The sequence below is a fragment of the Olea europaea genome, chromosome 1 (genome assembly GCF_002742605.1).
Source record: "Olea europaea var. sylvestris chromosome 1, O_europaea_v1, whole genome shotgun sequence".
NCBI lineage: Eukaryota > Viridiplantae > Streptophyta > Magnoliopsida > Lamiales > Oleaceae > Olea > Olea europaea.
In genome coordinates, this window is record NC_036237.1 from 3,036,167 (window position 1) to 3,056,624 (window position 20,458).

The window sequence follows — 20,458 nt, forward strand, 5'->3', positions numbered from 1 at the left end:
CTATTGATTAATTCTTGCATTCAGGTGATTCTGTCGGATTGTTTTCGAAGGAGTAATTTCAAACTCCAGAAACAACAAAAATGCTATGTGTACATAATAGTGTACACATAGCATTACATCCCCCTCACATGAAGGGGGGCTCACACACAATAAAATATTCGTGGATCTCCCTTCATGTGAGAGGGGTGTAATACATTGTGTATAACATGAGGTGTACACATAGTATTTCCCTTTATTTAAGGCTTCATTTTGGGTGTTTTATGAAGATTTCAGATAAATATGTTTATTTTCTCATTTTAAGTCCAAAAATGATGATTTGAAACGAATCGAATAACAGAAAAAGGTTTATTTTGTTTGGAGAAAATAACTATAGATTTGAAGTGCAGTCAAGGTAGACCTACAAAGAGTGCCTTGTAGAAATATGTTTTGGCCTTTAGACAACATTTGAGAGGGATTTGAAACATGAGAATGATAATGACATGATGTATATAACAAAATGTTCCAAGTCAGCTTACCCAATCAACTTAATTATCTATTGTTGCTAAAGAAATTGAGAAAATTATGGCAGAGGACCGTGAGTTTAAGCTTATTACCACAATATAGCATCTCTTTCTTTGCTTCTGTTAGATGAATAGCCATGAGATAGTGACCTGACACAACAATCTTTTTGAAAATTGATTTTCTCTGATAATCTTATTTGTCTTAGCTTGTTAAACCTTTTTATTTGGCGTTTCATTCTGAATTTCTCTAGGAAACAAATTATGTTCCCATACGACGATGGAAGTAGGGTTGTTCTCATGATTAATGGGTGAGTTCATATTCTTCATTGTAGTTGACTTCGTACAATTGTACATGAGGATGCTTTCTTTTTGGATACGTAATAAATTCTGGTGATGCAGATTTTACCTTTCCCCAAGAAATACAAATTCTTTCCATATCTCGGGAAAAAAAAAAGGTTGAACTCCAATCTTGAGGGCCCCCATCATCCCGTCCCTAGAGCTTTGTGAGGGAGGTAAATCGCGGGATGTGCCCCATCAGGTCAGGGCACAAGAGCTGCTTGTACATTGCGCCTACAAGAAGTCTAATTCCATATTTCAAGAATCGAACCCCCACACTGCGACTGCCAGCAAAGCGTGAGATAACCTCACTCCCGTCCTTTGCACCACTAGGCTATGCCTCGGAGTGCAAATTCAAAAAAAAATCTTTCCATATCTCTTCTTTGTTTTAGGAGGTTCTCACGAAGGATGAAGAAAGATATTTGAATTCGATACAATATAGGGGTCATGATGATTGCTGCTGGAAAGACTATTCCTAAATTACAGCTAAAACATGGTCTTGCTGTTGATAGAGTTTGTACAGGGTCATTTATGACCTCTCTTGATCAGGGCCGGTTTTGTGGTTTTCAAGGCTGAGGCGAACTCCATAAGTTAGGCCCCCAAAATCAGCGTAAATGTAAAATCCAACAGTGTATTATTATCCAACATACTGTTAACTAAGAACGGATTGAGTATTAGATTTAAGATCAGGCTAAAAAATTTCAAGTCTAACTAATACACAAAATAAAAAAAAAAATTATACATATATAACTGTTTTTACCATAAAAAAAAATGTTTTCGGGCCTGGAATCCCCTAAATCCGTCTCTACTACTAACTTAAAATTTAGCAATAAAATAACAAACAAATATATTTAGAATTCTACTTCTAATACTGATTAAAAGAAAAAAAAAAGAATTCTACTTCTAATGAATTTTGGAAAATGTATGATTACTCATTTATGAGCTTTTAAAGGTTTGATCATTGTGATTTGCATTACCACAATGGCAAAAACTACTACCACTCCAAACGCTAAAATAGAACTCTATAAATTTCAAATTGAATAGAATAATCACTTTACCAAATAATTAATCAATGTCATTAAAAGCTATAAATTACTAACAAACTACTAGAAAAAACTACTGAAGTAAAACAAACATGAATAGATAAACATCTCAATTCATTTAAAGAAAGAATAAATCCCTCGAATATATACACATTGCTGCAGTCAAGTTGCCAGATATTAAAACTCAATGACCAACATAAATTATTTATCCACCCACCACAGATTCACAATTCTTATTTTAATGCCAAATAATACATCCAACAATTTTTTTGAATTAAGCTAAATGACGATATTGTTTGACACATCTCTCACAACCGAGGTGTGGGTCCCAGGTGAATAAAATAATGTCGACCTCCCCATGTGAGTGAATGTGTCAACCGACGTGTCAAGATTTGTGGTCATATAGCATGACCCTCTTTTTTTTTTTTTTTTATAAGTAAACTCATCGAACATAATTTATTATTCATAACTTATAAGTCATAAATAAAAAATAACACCAAAAAAAAAAAAAAAGGAAAGAGGAGAAGAAAACAACAAAAGTTACAGAACAATGAAGGAGAAGGGCGCTCTCCACTAGTTACTGCTGTCCGCAATCTGCTCAAGGGAAGCCCATCCAAAAGTCCGGTTCGGAGTATGTCGGCGGCACGGCGGACTGCAGCAACTCGCACGGCAACAGGAGGTGGAGTCGGGAGGCGTGGAACTTCCAACGTGGATGAGGGTTCCTGCTCACAGCACATTGCGTATGTTTTCTCAAATCTCAACTTATGCCTCTTTTTAGTTTTTGGTATATATGGATCATGGGGGGTTTATTTGGATTAGGTCTGGTCATTTCTTCAAGTTTTAAAAAGCAACAGCCCAATAGAAGACCCAAGATTAAAAAAAAAGATGAAAAACCATCCTGTCTTCTTCTTCTCGATGACTTCTCTGCAACTCCAACTACAACATCTTCATTCAATTTACTTCTCCATCTAATTGAAGAAAAAAATAAAAATTGGCCATGGAAATGAGGCCCCCTTCAGTTTTTGGCTTGAGGCGGAGGCCTCATCTGCCTCGCCTAAGGACCGGCCCTAGTCCCACTAAAACTGTCAATGAATTCGTACAGAATGAGGAGGGTGAGGATGAATGTCATCTCCACTTATATGGAGGCCATATGGACATTTTCCCCGTCAAAAGGAAGGCCATTGCAAAAGGTATAACTTATGGTAAGGGAAGTTATCTTTAAGAAGTCCAAATTGTTGCCAAAACTAGTTCTGGCAAATCCGCAATGGATACTATTGAATCTGACATACCTCATCATTCTTTGTTGGATGTGTAACGGTGGAACAGGAACAGGAATCTTGGAGGTGGACGGTAACCTGCAAACAAATTAGACTTTGAATAAATGCAATATTTGTGATAATAAACTGAGTTGACAAGCACTTGTACTTATTGCAAACTGAATTACAACATAAATAATTGGTTTAACAATTTCCAAAAGCATCAGGGGTTTGAATGACAAACACTCGAATGAGCTTGCATGCATATATAGTGACTGAGTACTAACCATCAGCACCAACAGGCAAATTTGGAGCCTTAGTTGGAGCATCCAAGCGGTTCAAAATAGCTTCGTCTGTGTGCATTTCAGTGATGGAAAAGCCTGCCCAGAATACATAAGTTAAATTGGAGTGTATATGAATAAGCTTAAAAGTAAGTTCAACGTAACTATAAACTAAATTTTTATTGCCAAATATGTTCGTATTTTTTTCTTTTTAGTAAAAGACGGAACTTATTTTGATTTTTGATGGCGAGATGGGAGTTACTTTCAAATAAGTAACATAGTTATTTCCAACTTTGATGAACAAAAAAAATATTTTTAGAACTCATTTATTTACTTATAAAAATATTTAAGCTTCGCCAAACATGCATTAGGTCTTTATCTCATAAATAAGCTCTGGCAGACATTAAGATACCAGCCATGTCAAGAGCAGGGCGGTCCTGAGACGAGACAGATGAGGCCTCCGCCTCAAGCCAAAAACTGAAGGAGGCCTCATTTCCATGGCCAATTTTTATTTTTTGTTCTTCAATTAGATGGAGAAGTAAATTGAATGAAGATATTGTAGTTGGAATTGCAGAGAAGCCATCGAGAAGAAGAAGAAAAAGACAGGATGGTTTTTCATCTCTTTTTTTTTTTTTTTTTTTTTTTTTAATTTTTGGGTTTTTTTTTTTTTTTAAATCTTGGGCCTTTTATTGGGCTGTTGCTTTTTAAAACTTGAAGAAATGACCAGGCCTAATCCAAATAAACTCCCCATGATCCATATATACCAAAAACTAAAAAGAGGCATAAGTTGAGATTTGAGAAAACATACGCAATGTGCTGTGAGCAGAAACCCTCATCCACGTTGGAAGTCCCACGCCTCCCGACTCCACCTCCCATTGCCGTGCGAGTTGCTGCAGTCCGCCGTGCCGCCGACATACTCCGAACCGGACTCTTGGATGGGCCTCCCTTGAGCAGACTGCAGACAGCAGTAACTAGTGGAAAGCGCCCTTCTCCTTCATTGTTCTGTAACTTTTGTTGTTCTCTTTTCTTCTCTTTCCTTTTTCTTTTTTTTTTTTATTATTTTTTATTTATGACTTATAAGTTATGAATAATGATTTATGTTCAATGAGTTTACTTATCAAAAAAAATTGGGTCATACTACATGACCACAAACCTTGACACATCGGTTGACACATTCACTCACATGGAGCGGTCGGCATTATTTTATTCACCTGAGACCCACACCTCGGTTGTGAGAGATGTGTCAAACAATGTTGTCATTTCGCTTAATTCAAAAAAAAATTATGTTGGATGTATTAATTGGTAAATTGGCATTAAAATAAGAATTGTGAATCTGTGGTTGGTGGATAAATAATTTATGTAAGTCATTGAGTTTTAATATCTGGCAACTTGACTGCAGCAATGTGTATATATTCCAGGGGTTTATTCTTTCTTTAAATGAATTGAGATGTTTATCTATTCATGTTTGTTTTACTTCAGTAGTTTGTTAGTAATTAATAGCTTTTTATGACATTGATTAATTATTTGGTAAAGTGATTATTCTATTCAATTTGAAATTTACAGAATTCTATTTCAGCGTTTGGAGTGGTAGTAGNTAAAATTTTTTTTTTTTTTTTTTTAATCAGTATTAGAAGTAGAATTCTAAATATATTTGTTTGTTCTTTTATTGCTAAATTTTAAATTAGTAGTAGGGACGGATTTAGGGGATTCCAGGCCCGAAAACCTTTTTTTTTTTTATGGTAAAAACTGTTTTATATGTATAATTTTTTTTTTTATTTTGTGTATTAGTTAGGCTTGAAATTTTTTAGCCCAGTCTTAAATCCAATACTCAATCCGTTCTTAGTTAACAGTATGTTGGATAATAATACACTGTTGGATTTTACATTTACGCTGATTTTGGGGCCCTAACTTATGGAGTTCGCCTCAGGCCTCGAAAACCACAGAACCGGCCCTGAGTGGGAGCTTCACTTTTTACGTGAATAGATATCTTATTTATCAGCACTGATGTGTCATTAACAAGGATGGTGTTGAAGTTTATCGCACATTGATAAATAATTGCCTCTCAACCTGGTATATGATCCCAGACAGCCTATCCACTCACTAACGGTTATTTTGAGATGGATTCTTTAAGTGATGGAAATTTATACTTATTTTACAAGTTAAGAATTATTTGCACTTCCCTTTTTTCTTATGCAATAAATGATAAATATTTTATCTTGCACTGTCATCCTCACATCGAAATTTGAAGCATATCCTCCTGCCTCCAATATATGAGCTAAACCACTTTCTGTAATGGATGAGCAAACTCTACTAGATAGTGTTTCTATTCTTGATGCTGTGAACTTGGAAGAAAATATGATCTTTTATTGTGACCATCGCCTCAATGCTTACCTGCCTTGTTTTTTGATTAGACATCAAATCAGCCCGAACAGCTAAGTCCTCAGGGCCATATTCTTGAAGTGGCTATTGAAGCAACAGCAACTGCAGTTATCTATCTAAGGGACAGTTCAAATGAATTAGACAACAAAGTTGGTGATGGTGATTGTAGATCAACAGTAAGTACCGTGATTTAAATATGTTGTTCCTCACGCTTTTCAGAATGTGGTTGCACATTGTGCATACTTTTGATTTCTTGCCATGTTATAGATGTTCAGAGGCGCGTCAGCTATTCTTGAAGACATATATGGTTGTGTGTCATCTTATTCTGTGGCCTCCTCACTCCCTCCCTCTCTCAATTAAGCCACAGTGCTTGGATATTGAAATAATTGTCCAATTTGAACTTGACAAGTTTGGTCCTAATTCTTATTTGTTTGTAGATACAGACTCCTGTGCTTCAAATCTTTTTAACATGAGGGCAAAATGACCCTGGTCCTGTAGATTATTTAACTGGTCTTTGGTTTTGATTTAGGTTGATTCTTTCTGGAATTGTTACAGCCATTTTCTGTGGATATGGTGATTGACTTTTATTACAACTTTCAAATATCTGCCATTCATTCCTTGGACTATTCTGAAACAAAAATCCAGTTACGTCTTACTATATTTCTTTTTTATCATATGATTACATTGTTACTGCAATATTGTAATGCATTACTCAGAAGTAAAATCATTTTTCATTTTCATTTTGCATTTGATTGTTTACAGTGATTATGGTAATTTGGCATTTTTCATGACACAGATAATTGATTGTTAGGAAAATGTGTAATTGGCAATTTGTGACCAAAGGACCTATTTGTCAAAATTGTAAAGTCAAGGATTAAATTGTACAGGTCAAATAGTTCAGGGACTAAAGTTGCAATTTAGTAAAGGTCATAGCATAGGTCTAGGGTAAAGTGGGATGCTTTGAAGATGCAAACGACGGGTTGATGTCGCTGGAGTTTCGCCCTGACCTTGCTAGAGCCAAAATTGCAGAACTAATCTCGCTGGAGTTTCGCTGGTCTATTGCTTGAGCGAAGGTACGTCGCTCGAGTTTCGCCAGGACCTCGCTCGAGCGACCATGTTATCTGGCCTTTGGTAATTTTAATGCCTCGCGAATTTTTAACGCCCTATATTACCAAATTCGACCTACTATATAAACAAAACGTCCGATTTTCTAATGTGACCTTTGGCAAACATTAAAACAACAATTCCTCTCAACTTCCAAAGGATCAAGAACCAACAATAAATTCATCTTTGATTCTCATGGTTCTTTGAATAAAAACATCAACCCTCACAAAACCAAAACACCCTTTCATATCTCCATATAAACTTCCAGAAAATCGTCTGTTTGAAGATCCGGGAAGGAAATTGCTTGAAGAATTGGAGAGTTTGGTGATTCACAGGAGGTAGAAGATATTCAAAGCTGGGATTTTGGCGCAGATCTGCAAAATCCAGGATAGCTGTGGTCGATACAGTAAGGAGGGCAGAATATTGTTAGAATCAATAATGTCTGACGTACTGTAAGTCAATATCTTCTATAGTGGATCTCTACTGGCTTGTGCCCGGAGGTTTTACCCAGATGGGTTTTCTCCGTCAACATTTTGTTGTGTTTTTACTGCTTTATGTTATTTATTTTTCAACCGGTAATTCAATTTAGGTAGATAAAGTATGTGAATGAATCTAGGCAATGTATAATTGATGTGACTTGTTGCATCAGTTAATTAATTGTTTTAATTCCGCATAAACACCTATTCACCCCCCTCTAGGTGTTGGTTGGGTCGAACTATTGCTTTTTCAATTCACCCCCCTCTAGGTGTTTGTTGGGTCGAACTATTGCTTTTTCAAAGTGGTATCAGAGCTAAATCTCGAGTCCTGACCCATAGTTGTCTAGATGAGTCAATCACTTTCTGTACCTCCGTACTTTGACGGAAGTAATTATGCCTATTGGAAGGTTAGAATGCGTGCGTTTCTTAAATCTTTAGATGAGCATGTTTGGGTAAGTGTGCAAAATGGTTGGAAACCTCCCTCTACTATCGTATCAGGAACTGTTAACCTTACCGACATATCACTATGGACTAAGGATGAAATAGCTGAGTGTAATTGGAATAGCAAGGGTCTTCATGCCCTGTTTATGGCCGTGTCTCTTGAAGAGTTTAGGAGAGTGTCAATGTGTGAAACTGCTAAAGAGGTTTGGGACATTCTTGAAACTACCCATGAGGGAACTAAAACGGTCAAGAACTCTAAGTTACAAATGCTAACTTCTAGGTTTGAAGAAGTGAGAATGAAAGACGATGAAACGTTTGACGAATTCTATGCTAAACTGAATGACATTGTTAACTCTAGCTTCAATCTAGGTGAGAAAATTCCCGAGTCTAAAATTGTGAGAAAAGTGCTTAGGTCCCTGCCCGAGAAATTTAGGCCTAAAGTTACTGCCATTGAGGAAAGTAAGGACCTAGATGAAGTTAAAATTGAAGAACTGGTAGGATCGTTGCAAACTTATAAACTCACTATTACACAACCTAAGAAAGGAAAGTCCATAGCCCTAAAATCCATCAAAGAAGATGAATCTTCTGATACTGAGTCACTTAGGAACGAGGAAATCGCGTACTTTGTTAAGAAATTTCAAAAAGTTCTCAAGAATAGGAGAAAGCCTCAGGATAAAAAGAGTGGAGCTCCTAGCAGATTCACAAAAGCAAAAACTGAAACGTTTAACAATAAAGGGTCGAGTGATAAACCACGTTTGGTTAGGTGCCATGAGTGTCAAGGTATAGGTCACTATAGGAATGAATGCCCTAGTTATAAGAAGAACCAAAGAAAAGGGAAAGGTAGGCCTTAGTTGTCTCACTTACAGATAATGAATCTAAGACCAGTGATAGACAGGAATCTTCTAGTAGTGAGGATGAAGGAAACTATATGGCATTTGTATCAACTGTTAAGAGTGAATCTGATAAGGAGAGTGACAAGGTTGAGGAAGAACTTCCCAACGATAATTCTAGTAATGAGGAAGAGGATGACATAGACATACAAGAAGCTTATCAACTTTTATTTAAGGAGAGTCTTAAATCAAAAAGGTCAATAAAGCCCTACTCAAAAAGGTTGATGAACTTGAGAGAGAAAAAGAGAAACTTGCTAGTAATCTTCAGAATTCACTTAAGAGTGGCAGTGAGTTAAAGTGTGTCAATGAGAAGTTAGAAGACAAGATTAAGACTTTGACTAGTGAATTGGTGAAATTTAATGCTCATCTTCAGACTTTCGTAAGTGGGACGAAGAAATTGGACAATATTTTGGAGATGAATAAGCCTGCAGGAGATAGGAAGGGTCTAGGATATGTTGAGAGTAATACACATGTTGCTGGACCTTCTGAGACTGTTTTTGTTTCTGCCTCTAAGAAAGTTAATGCTGTGAGTAGTTCAAATAAGGGTAAAAATGTTCCGGGAGAACAGAGTCATCAATCACGTAGGAACTTCATACCCAGATACCCTCAGCCACGTACCTTTGAGCCTAGGTTCATTCCCACCTGTCACCACTGTGGAGCCTTAGGACACACTAGGCCTAGATGCTATAGGTTAGGGAATGAGCGTAAAAATCTGAACATTCCTAAGTAGGTTAGCTTTCTGTCTAATCAGGTTAGTTATTTGACTGAGATGCTTACTAAGCTTACTAGGAGTACTTTATCATCTAAGAAAGTTTGGGTCAAAAAGGGTGATCTAGCTAGACATTCAGGACAAGAAACGTGTTTTGTTGCTCATGTTGCATTGAAAGCCCAAAATTACGACATGTGGTACCTAGATAGTGCATGTTCTAGACATGTGTGGTAATAAGGCTTTATTCACTACTCTTGATGAATGTAACGGTGGTATGGTTACCTTTGGAGATGGGGGTTCTGCACCTATTCTTGGCAAAGGTACTGTACAAATACATGGTTTACCTGTGATCTCTAATGTGCTTTATGTGGAAGGTTTAAAGTCTAACTTGTTAAGTATTAGTCAAATTTGTGATGCTAATTTTGAGGTGAGTTTTGTGCAAAGAGATGTACTGTGTATGATTCGTTTGGTGGGGTAATTCTTGAAGGGGTTAGAACAACAGATAATTGTTATGGAGTCTTGCCTAATTCTAACTATGTGTGTAGGAGTGCTAAAATTGATGTGAGTGAACTCTGGCACAAAAGATTAGGTCATTTGAACTATAAGAGTCTAGTACAACTGGCTAGGAAAGAATTGGTAGATGGTTTGCCTAAGATAGGTCCTAGTGAAAATGTTGTGTGTGGACCATGTCAACTAGGTAAACAACTTAAGGGGAGTCATAAGAAGACTTCAAAAATTCTGACCAAAAGACCCCTAGAATTGATACAAATGGATTTAATGGGACCATCTAGGACTGAGAGTTTAGGTGGTAAGCGATACATTCTTGTTGTGGTAGATGACTTCTCGAGATTCACATGGATAGAATTGCTTAGGGAAAAATCCGATGCATGTGATCTCATAAAATCTTTGTATAAACGGCTTAGCAATCAACTAAATCTCAAAGTGTCTAAAATGCGTAGTGACCATGGAAAAGAGTTTGAGAATTTTAATCTTGAAAGTTTCTGTATGGATGAAAGGATATTGCATGAGTTCTCTTCGCCTATCACTCCTCAACAAAATGGGGTGGTTGAAAGGAAGAATCGGGTTCTTCAGGACATGGCTAGAGCCATGCTTCATGGCAAGGGACTAGCCCTACATTTTTGGGGAGAAGCTGTTAACACTGCATGCCACATAATTAATAGAGTTTACCTTAAACCCAAGACCGATCAGACTCCATATGAGATACTTAAGGGTAAAAAGCCTACTGTTAAGTACTTTCGAGTGTTTGGGAGTAAGTGCTACATTTTGCGTGATAGAGAGAACTTGAGTAAGTTTGAATCGAAGAGTGATGAAGGAATCTTCTTTAAGTACTCTAGAAATAGCCGAGCATTTAGGGTGTATAACTTACGTACTCATGTGGTGATGGAGTCAGTAAATGTTGTGATAGATGATGATGTGAGTGAGGGGGAGAGTGTTGAAAATTGTGATAAAGATGGTGATCTTATAAGTTCTAGTGATCCTACTGAGCCACCTGTGTCTGAATCATCTCTTGGGAAACCTGAAACACCTTAAAAGAAAACATTTCCACAAGATCGAGATAAAGATCCTAAGGAATCATCGACTAAGGTTAAGTCTAATCATCCTAAGGACAATATCATTGGGGATCTAGATGAAGGTATGAGGCTTCGTAGGAGAGCACTGAACAATATAGCATACACTAGCTATGTCTCTTAGGTAGAACCTAAGAAATTTGAAGAGGCGCTTAGTGATGAGTGTTGGGTGAGTGCGATGCATGAGGAGCTCAATCAATTTGCAAGGAACAATGTGTGGATCTTAGTTCCCAGACCTGAGAATTGTAATGTTATAGGTACTAAGTGGATCTTTAAGAACAAGACAGATGACCAAGGTACTATAACTAGGAATAAGGCTAGACTAGTTGCTCAGGGTTATACTTAAGTTGAAGGAATTGATTTTGATGAGACTTTTGCCCCTGTTGCACGACTCGAGTCTATTCGAATTCTGCTTGCTGTTGCATGTACCCTAGGGTTCAAGTTGCATCAAATGGATGTTAAGAGTGTTTTCTTGAATGGACTTCTTCAAGAAGAAGTCTATGTGGAACAACCAAAAGGATTTGTTGATCCTAAGTTTCCCCACTATGTCTACAAACTTCACAAAGCCCTCTATGGTCTGAAGCAAGCTCCTAGAGCTTGGTATGAGAGACTTACATCATACCTTGAAGAGCATGGATTCTCTCCAGGTGGTGCAGATAGGACTTTATTTATTAAACATGTTGAAGAAACTATCACCATTGCTCAGATTTATGTCGATGATATTATTTTTGGTTCTCCTCTTGAGTCTTTAGCTCATGAGTTTGCTTAGTGTTTGAAGCAAGAATTTGAAATGAGTATGGTTGGGGAGTTAAGTTATTTCTTTGGACTTCAAGTGAGACAGATAGAGGATGGACTGTTCATTTCACAATCTAAGTATGCTAAGGATCTAGTTAAGCGCTTTGGGCTGGATAGTAAGAAACATACTAGGACACCTATGAGTACTAGTTTGAAGTTAAGTCGTGATGCTTCAGGTAAGAGTGTCGATCCTTCCCTATATAGAAGCATGATAGGTAGTCTTCTTTATCTCACAGCTACTAGACCTGACATTGCTTTTAGTGTTGGAATGTGTGCTCGATATCAGGCAAATCCAAAAGAATCACACTTAAGCTCTGTTAGACGCATCATTAGATATGTGAGTGGAACAGTTGATCTAGGAATATTCTATTCTAGGAATTCTAATCTTGACTTGGCTGGTTACTCCGACGCCGATTGGGCCGAAAACGCGGATGATAGGAAAAGCACGAGAGGGGGTTGTTTTTACATGGGTAGCAATCTCGTAGCCTGGTTGAGTAAGAAACAGAATTCTATATCTCTATCCACGGCAGAGGTCGAATACATAGCTGCAGGTAGTTGCTGCACTCAGCTTCTCTGGATGAAGCAGATGCTGAGTGATTATTGGATTAATCAAGGAACCATGACTATTTTCTGTGATAATACAAGTGCTATAAATATTTCTAAGAATCCCATTCAACACTCTCGAACAAAACATGTTAACATCCGACATCATTTTATTCGTGAGCTTGTTGAATCACATGTAGTCTCTCTCGACCATGTCTCTACTGATAATCAATTGGCAGATCTACTTAGGAAACCACTAGATGGATTGAGGTTTGAGTCGCTTCGGACGGCTGTTGGTGTTTGCTCACCTATCTGATCTTGGATTCATGCATATTCATGCATTCATCACATATGCACCTAGTCACTTCATATCTTGCATGTGATTTGTGTGTGTGTGACGCATTTTTGATTGTTAGTTTGTCATTTAGTCTTCTTTTGTGTGTTTAAATATGAAAATAAAAAAAAAATCATCATAATAAACCATAAAAATAAAATGGGATTTTGTGTGTGTGCGCCTTTTATGTGAAGATAATGGCTTTTGCATTAAAGATCAGACTCTATTTTTCATCATATGTACAAGTCTGAGATTCCATTATCGTTCTCTTTGCCTGTGGAGTTCTGGGTATATGGCTCGTCATTCATTTTTGTACAGCACACACTGTAGTCCTGTGAGTGAGTCTTGACCGCATGGGTGAGACTTGGGATGGTGTTCTTCTATGATTCGGGTTATGTGTCCATTTGACTTGATCTGGGACTAGTGTCACCTAATCATATTGTCTTTCCCCACTTTTCTTTTGCTGAACTTCTGACTGTTTTCGGGGCCTATTTGACTCGAACAATTAAGCCTGAGGGGTTTCTAACCTGGTGACCTATGGTCATCTGACTTGGGAGTCACTGGCCCAAAGTTCGTTACCGGAGTCATTTATGTCAACTAATGGGGATAGCATTGCACTTAGGTTCTTTTGTTTCAAAAAAAAATATTATGGAATCATACAGTTAGGGAGAATAAAATTGTGACAATCGCAATATTTGATATAGGTCCTCGTGGAATTGGATTTGACTGTCACTTGGTAGACATACACCTCTGTCTGGTTGTTTTTACGTGTCCTTTCTCACTAATTTAAGGTTTTTGAATCTCACTTGCATGGACTACGTGACACTTTTCACGATGATATTCTATATACACTTTACTCCACGGGATTTTGAACTATGTGTGGACTTACGATTTGTCTATGTACTGAGTGTGGAGGTTGTGATTTTATGCTTTCTGTTGGTATAGTAAAATGTAATTGGTCCCATGCTTCGTGTTTCCAATGCTCTGTTCTTGTCTTACTTTTGAAAATACACGATTTGAGGCTAATTTCGTCATTTCTTGATAATTGTGCTCTTTTTCTCCATATTCAAAATTTTAGTGCTATTTCTGACATTTGAACTTCACTTGAGTATCGCCCACACTTCGCTCGAGCGACAAATGCAGAATGCTTTTCGTTCGAGTTTCGCCCACATCTCGCTCGAGCGACCGTGCATTTTTAAAAGTCACCGGTTTCATTTTTCGCGCAATTCTTCTCCATTTTCTCTCATTTCTTCACTAATTGCTGCAACTCCTTCAAACTTCATACTTCACACTTGTTTCTGACAAAATTTCGAAGCCCCTAACACATATTGGCTTCCGGATTTCAAAATTTGCACATCGGTTTGAGGTATTATTTTTTTTCTTTTTTTTCTTTTTTTTCTTCTTCCCTATTGTGTTTGTGTATTTTGATTATTTCTTCTTCCCTTGTTATGATATTCATGCATTTCTTGTGTGTTATTCTTGTTATCCTTCGATTTTGGCATCATATTTTACATTACATTGTGTGTTCTTCATTCATGTTGTCCGTTCTTGCATTCCGTTACTCCGTTTGCTGTGTGGTTTGTTTCCTTTTAAAGCCCTTGCATTCTAGTTTGTGGGACTATGCTTGGATGCATGCTTGGGTTTCGTATGTGCTTGGAATTGTGTGCCGAAGTGACGTCCATCATGTGTTCGATGAAAGTCCCCTGTTATGTTTTGCTTTTTTTCTTTTCCTTCGTTTGTGTGTTTCATTTTTTTTCTCCTCTTCATTCCACCTTTGTTTCATTTTCGTCACGTGACTTTTTGAGTGTTTTTACACATATTTTTGGTGAATATTTCCATCATGCTTGGTTTGATCTTAAGGTCGTTCACGTTTTTCGATGCATCTCTTTCGTGCCTCATTTGTGTGTGCAGTGTTTCATTTCATATTGCATCGTACCCCGTGCATTCTTCATCTTACTAATTGAGTTTCATCTCTCCATGTGTCAGATGGCCCGTAAGCGTTCTCGACCTTCTGTGCAGCCAGCTAGTGGTTCGACGTCGTATAGTCGTTCCTAATTCATTTCTGCTACAGCTCAGGAGGTCTTCACTTCTCAGTTCTCCTTACGCCCCGTTCTCATGGAGTGTGAGGTAATCCTCTCTGACCTTCCTGTTGATATCGCCGCCATTTTTGTTTCTCGGGGTTGGGAGCCCCTTCTTGTTGATTTTTCACCTCCTCCCTCACTCCTCGTTCAGGAATTCTATGCTAACATTCATGATATCGACGGCTCGTCTTTTCGGGTTACTCTTAGAGGTCATTCTTTTAGGGTTACTCCGTCGGCTATAGCTCATGCTTTAGGTATACCTCATATTACCCATCCGACTTATCCCTATATTTTACCTGCTTCTATTCCGGCCGATTCTCTTGTTCGGTCGACGATTTTGAACACCCCGTCTATCGGGGGGCCTTCGGCGATGGCCACGGGGTCTTTACCTACTGATCGTCAGGTGTTGTTGCGCATAGTGTGTACAAACCTGTGGCCGGTTGCCCATACCTCTTCATTACCTTTGGTCCGAACCCGTTTTCTTTATGCTCTTCTTCATGGGGACTCGATCGACTTTCCTAGTTTTGTGTGCCAGAATATTCTGGCTTCATTTCGTACTCCTGGGAGTCAGATCGGGTTGCCTTATGCTTGCTTGATTCATAGGGTTGCTTTGTCGTTGGGTGCTTCCTTTCCAGAGGGTTCGACTTGTCGCATAGGCCGTCCGATAGGACAGCAGACCATTCATCAGAGTCGATCCCATGTATAGTCATCTTCCTCTTCTTCTCATGCTACGGGTCAGGCAGCAGTCGTTGATGTTTTTGATTTTTCGGAGCCCTTTGATCCTATTACTGAGATTCTTACAAGGGGTTCCCGTGTGTTTCTCTCTCCTCGTACGGCTTTTCCTTCGACCACTCCACTTACTTCTGCCTTTCCTTCGACCTCTACTTCTACTTCTGCTCTTGGGGTGGCTGCTTTGCCCGTGGACCCCATGATGACGCTTATGGGACAGATGTCTACTTTGGTCGAGCAGCAGGCTTGTATGATGGCAGAGATCACGCAGTTACGGGCCGCGTCGGAGCGTCAGTCAGCTGAGCTTTCTTCTTTTCGTCGTGCTCTTGCAGTATGTCAGCGTCATTTGCATTGGATTCGTGATAGTATGGAGGACGACACGGATGCTGAGAGCGGAGCTGAGTCTTCAGATGCTGGTGGTGCTGCATCGTAGTTCGTTAGTTCATTGTTTTGACCTTTGTCCTTTGTGACAAAAAGGGGGAGTAGACATTTAGATAGATAGATAGATCGATAGATCTTAAATTTTTTGGTAATTGTGTTATACTTCATGACTAGATTAAGTTTCTTGATGTTTTGGCAATATTAATGTATGTTTTTGGTGTTTTTGACTTACATTATTATTGCTTCTTAATCTGGTTAATGACATATGATCGATTTCTTGTTTAATGTTTCCATTTCATATGCTTTTACACTTGGTATTTGAGTTCGTGATTTTCAGGAAACAGGTTCAACAAGAGATTGCTACTTTAGTTGAATAGATAGGTTGTTTGGAGTTATGTTTATTTTTTGTCCTTGACTGTCATATGTATTTTTGTCACAGAATGCCAAAGGGGAGTTTGTTTGGAAAATGTGTAATTGGCAATCTGTGACCAAAGGACCTATTTGTCAAAATTGTAAAGTCAAGGACCAAATTGTACATGTCAAATAGTTCAGGGACTAAAGTTGCAATTTAGTAAAGGTCATAGCATAGGTCTAGGGTAAAGTGGGATGCTTTGAAGATGCAAACGGCGGGTTGATGTCGCTGGAGTTTCGCCTTGACCTTGCTAGAGCCAAAATTGCAGAACTGACCTCGCTGGAGTTTCGCTGGTCTATCGCCTGAGCGAAGGTACGTCGCTCGAGTTTCGCCAGGACCTCGCTCGAGCGACCATGTTATCTGGCCTTTGGTAATTTTAATGCCTCGCGAATTTTTAACGCCCTATATTACCAAATTCGACCTACTATATAAACAAAATGTCCGATTTTCTAATGTGACCTTTGGCAAACATTAAAACAACAATTCCTCTCAACTTCCAAAGGATCAAGAACCAACAATAAATTCATCTTTGATTCTCATGATTCTTTGAATAAAAACATCAACCCTCACAAAACCAAAACACCCTTTCATATCTCCATATAAACTTCCAGAAGATCGTCTGTTTGAAGATCCGGGAAGGAAATTGCTTGAAGAACTGGAGAGCTTGGTGATTCACAGGAGGTAGAAGATATTCAAAGTTGGGATTTTGGCGCAGATCTGCAAAATTCAGGATAGCTGTGGTCGATACAGTAAGGAGGTCAGAATATTGTTAGAATCAATAATGTCTGACGTACTGTAAGTCAATATCTTCTATAGTGGATCTCTACTGGCTTGTGCCCGGAGGTTTTACCCAGATGGGTTTTCTCCGTCAACATTTTGTTGTGTTTTTACTGCTTTATGTTATTTATTTTTCAACCGGTAATTCAACTTAGGTAGATAAAGTATGTGAATGAATCTAGGCAATGTATAATTGATGTGACTTGTTGCATCAGTTAATTAATTGTTTTAATTCCGCATAAACACCTATTCACCCCCCCCCTCTAGGTGTTGGTTGGGTCGAACTATTGCTTTTTCATTGATGAAATTGATAAATGATTCATAGATGATCTTAAATAGTTGTCTCATTCAGACTGCTATTTATTAAAACTTGTGTTGCCAAAAGATATGCAAAACTGCCAAAACACCAAATGCTTTTGAGTCTAGGATATGCGGGAATGTCTTTCTTGCATCATCGAGTAACTATTAGGCACGATGTAAGTTGAGAAATGTAATTGCAGATTGCTAAAAAATTATGGCACAGTGAATGCAGTACTTTGCCAAGTTTATCTATAATCTATTTGCACCTGTTTTTCTTATATTTGTTTATTGTTGATTTCACCTTTTTGTTTCTTTTCTTTATTATTACATTTTTTTTGCTTAATTCTTTTTCTGTTTGTACAAGGATCATTTGCATTGCCTAATAGTACTTAATTTGTTTCTTTTTGTATTTCTACTTATTGGGAATTTACTTAAACATGCACAGCGGAATTAAACAAATTTCAATTCTCATTCAGGATTCAACTTTGTATTTAGATAAGAACTGTGATAAGAAATATACCTTTTCTTGATTTTGCAAATTCCTTCACGTTATTCCTTTTAAGCAGTTTGAATCTGCCTCCCACAGCTGTCCAATTGTCCAGCCTCCAATGAAATCCACACAGAGAATAAACTGCAACTGCTAGGGTTTTTCCTCGTGTACCAGCAAGGATAATGAAAACCTTATGAACCTCAAACTCTAGTCATGTATTTATATAAACTCAAACGGGCTCAGTCCGGTCCGGTCTAATGTTTAATTAATCCATTTAATTAAATTCGGTCCGTGAATTAATTAATCCAATTAATTAATTCGGGAATATAAATAACAAATCCAATTAATTAATTTATCCAACGATTGTTAAATTAATTAATTGGCAATCTGCAATCTTTCAATTCTCTTTTATGTGCGACCCATTAGGTTCCCGACCATGATACCTAACGACGTGAAATATTATTTTGATCTAATCAAAACTGATAAATTAAACACCCTTTTAATTTATCACAGATTCACACTCGTCGTCCCAAATTGACGTCTAGCAATGTATCAGGGCAACACATGTGACGGAAAATGTCACGTGGTATGACAAAACCAAAACTGTTCGTTTACCATGAAATTATCATCCATTCGTCAATATGATCCAATCAACTACGAAATATGGAAGTGTGTCAATCTCGATTATCGATCATATCTTTCATTCTTCTATTAAGTCAATATGAGTCGAAAACTCTTTTTCGACTTATATATACACCTTGGCCAAAAATTTCGTTATTGACTTAATTGAACGAAATGCAGATCACAATCTCTTACTATCTAAGAGTGACGAATCATCTATTGGTTATTCACAACCTTCATATGGTTCTTGACATACGCGAACGATGTCGTATTAGCAGCCATTGGCAGAGCAACATCCAACACTGTCAAAATATGACTGTCCTCATACAAGGGACTATGATGACCTCAAGTTGTAGGACCAATTTCATTACCGAACGTTAGAGATTAACTACTGATACTCAGATAGTTATCCATGTGGAATCTCTTAGTGGGTCTCCAATGTTTTGTTCTATAACAAAAATATCAACGTGTTCATTTAAGTGTCACCACACTTTAGCTCGTGAGATCAGCTACTTACTTTACACGTAAGAAATGCCACACGTGATGATCTAACTGTATTAACGATATCCGTATCTCGTTATTACTTACGACCACGGTTTATTCAAGATCCAATTATATGTAATTTGTATCTCACAATCACAACTCCTTGTAATTAACAAATCACTTAAACTTGGATCTTCGGATTCTATTATTTAATACTATTTATCACAAAATTAATTTAAATAAATAATAGATCTCGCCAAAATTAAATGCATTAAACATATTAAAAGCATTTACAACCTAAATCGATTGGATTTAGGGCATAACACTTACACTACTTTTCCAGTTATCCACTGAATGATCCAGCAGAAACCGTGTATGAAATTGGATCTTCTATTAGGAGTCATGGGAGGAACAATTGGCATCATGTACGATATGTGACTGCTTTATTTTGAATAAATCGGCTGCTGTAGTCATTCATATATACGATATTTTTCCTGATATCTAAATAATCTCGTCTAAAGAATGATGACCTTGTATCTTTCTTAACACAACAGATATGATATATTCTGTAAGGCAGCTTATTCACAATTGAAAGCAGATAGCCATTCAGTTATTATGGCCCTACACTGTAAGATGACTTCAGTGCTGTGATTTCTAAGTTTGCAGAGTTGCGTGTTTGGAACTAGGTAATTAAATTCTTCTTGATATAGGGGCTGGTGCATTTGAAGCTGCTATAGCAGCAATCAGCAAATATGGTGGAGCTGGAGCCAGTGCTGGTTATCGTACATTATTGGATGCTCTTATTCCAGCATCGTCAGTTCTCAAAGAGGTTAAAAACAATGATTACCGTGTTTTGGCATTTGATATTTATTTGGTGCCAAGCTCTGTAAGCATAATTTAAGCTTTAGGAACAGAAGTCGTCTGCTGGAGATGATCCCATTGACGCATTTGTTATTTCTACTGAAGCAGCAGTGTCGGGGGCTGACTCAACTAAAGACATGCTTGCACAGGTAGCACTTGGAAACCTTTGCTGGCTTTATTTTTGCTGTTTCAAGCATGTTTGGCTAATAACTCTTTTTTTTTTTTTAATTGATTAAAGTTGATGGAAAGTTACTTATTTTGACACTTAGAGTTCCTACCAAAAGAACTAATTTATTAAAAAAAAAAAAAAAAAAAATCTTAGTAGGAAAAATGTAACATCCAAACATGTTTGGAAACTATGTAACTTTTATCATTGCCAAGCTTAGCCAAACATGCATTCTATATTGGACTAAATTTTGGATTTTATAGGCTGGCCGTTCTTCATATGTCTCAACCGATTTCCTGCATCATTTCCTGAGCCAGGGGCCATGGCTGTGGCTTCATGGTACAAAGCAGCTGCCTTAGCCGTGAAGAAAGACTTCATGAAAACATTTATCTTGTGGTAACCATTACATTCTTCCGACAATGTTTTAGTTCTCGAGGAGGAATTAACATGTAAATTTTGTTCGTAACTTAAAACTGAGAGA

At 37.6% G+C, this 20,458-nt stretch overlaps 1 protein-coding gene across 4 annotated transcripts; it reads left to right on the plus strand.

Annotated features, from left to right (window-relative positions):
* The first annotated feature begins 4,170 nt into the window (after positions 1 to 4,170).
* Positions 4,171 to 20,449, plus strand: LOC111372991 (putative 3,4-dihydroxy-2-butanone kinase). 4 transcript variants are annotated; one of them, XM_022995466.1, is made up of 7 exons: positions 4,171 to 4,420; positions 5,828 to 5,971; positions 14,663 to 14,803; positions 19,505 to 19,578; positions 19,661 to 19,779; positions 19,859 to 19,960; positions 20,241 to 20,449. In XM_022995466.1, the coding sequence occupies exons 2-7, from the start codon at positions 5,952 to 5,954 to the stop codon at positions 20,334 to 20,336; spliced, it is 552 nt and encodes a 183-aa protein (XP_022851234.1). In that variant the 5' UTR covers positions 4,171 to 4,420; positions 5,828 to 5,951; the 3' UTR covers positions 20,337 to 20,449. The 4 variants fall into 4 exon arrangements, with proteins under 4 accessions (XP_022851234.1, XP_022851305.1, XP_022851358.1 ...); XM_022995537.1 differs by lacking the exon at positions 4,171 to 4,420 and having other exon boundaries at positions 5,173 to 5,971; positions 19,865 to 19,960; XM_022995590.1 differs by lacking the exon at positions 4,171 to 4,420 and having other exon boundaries at positions 5,173 to 5,971; positions 19,920 to 19,960.
* The last annotated feature ends 9 nt before the right edge of the window (positions 20,450 to 20,458 follow it).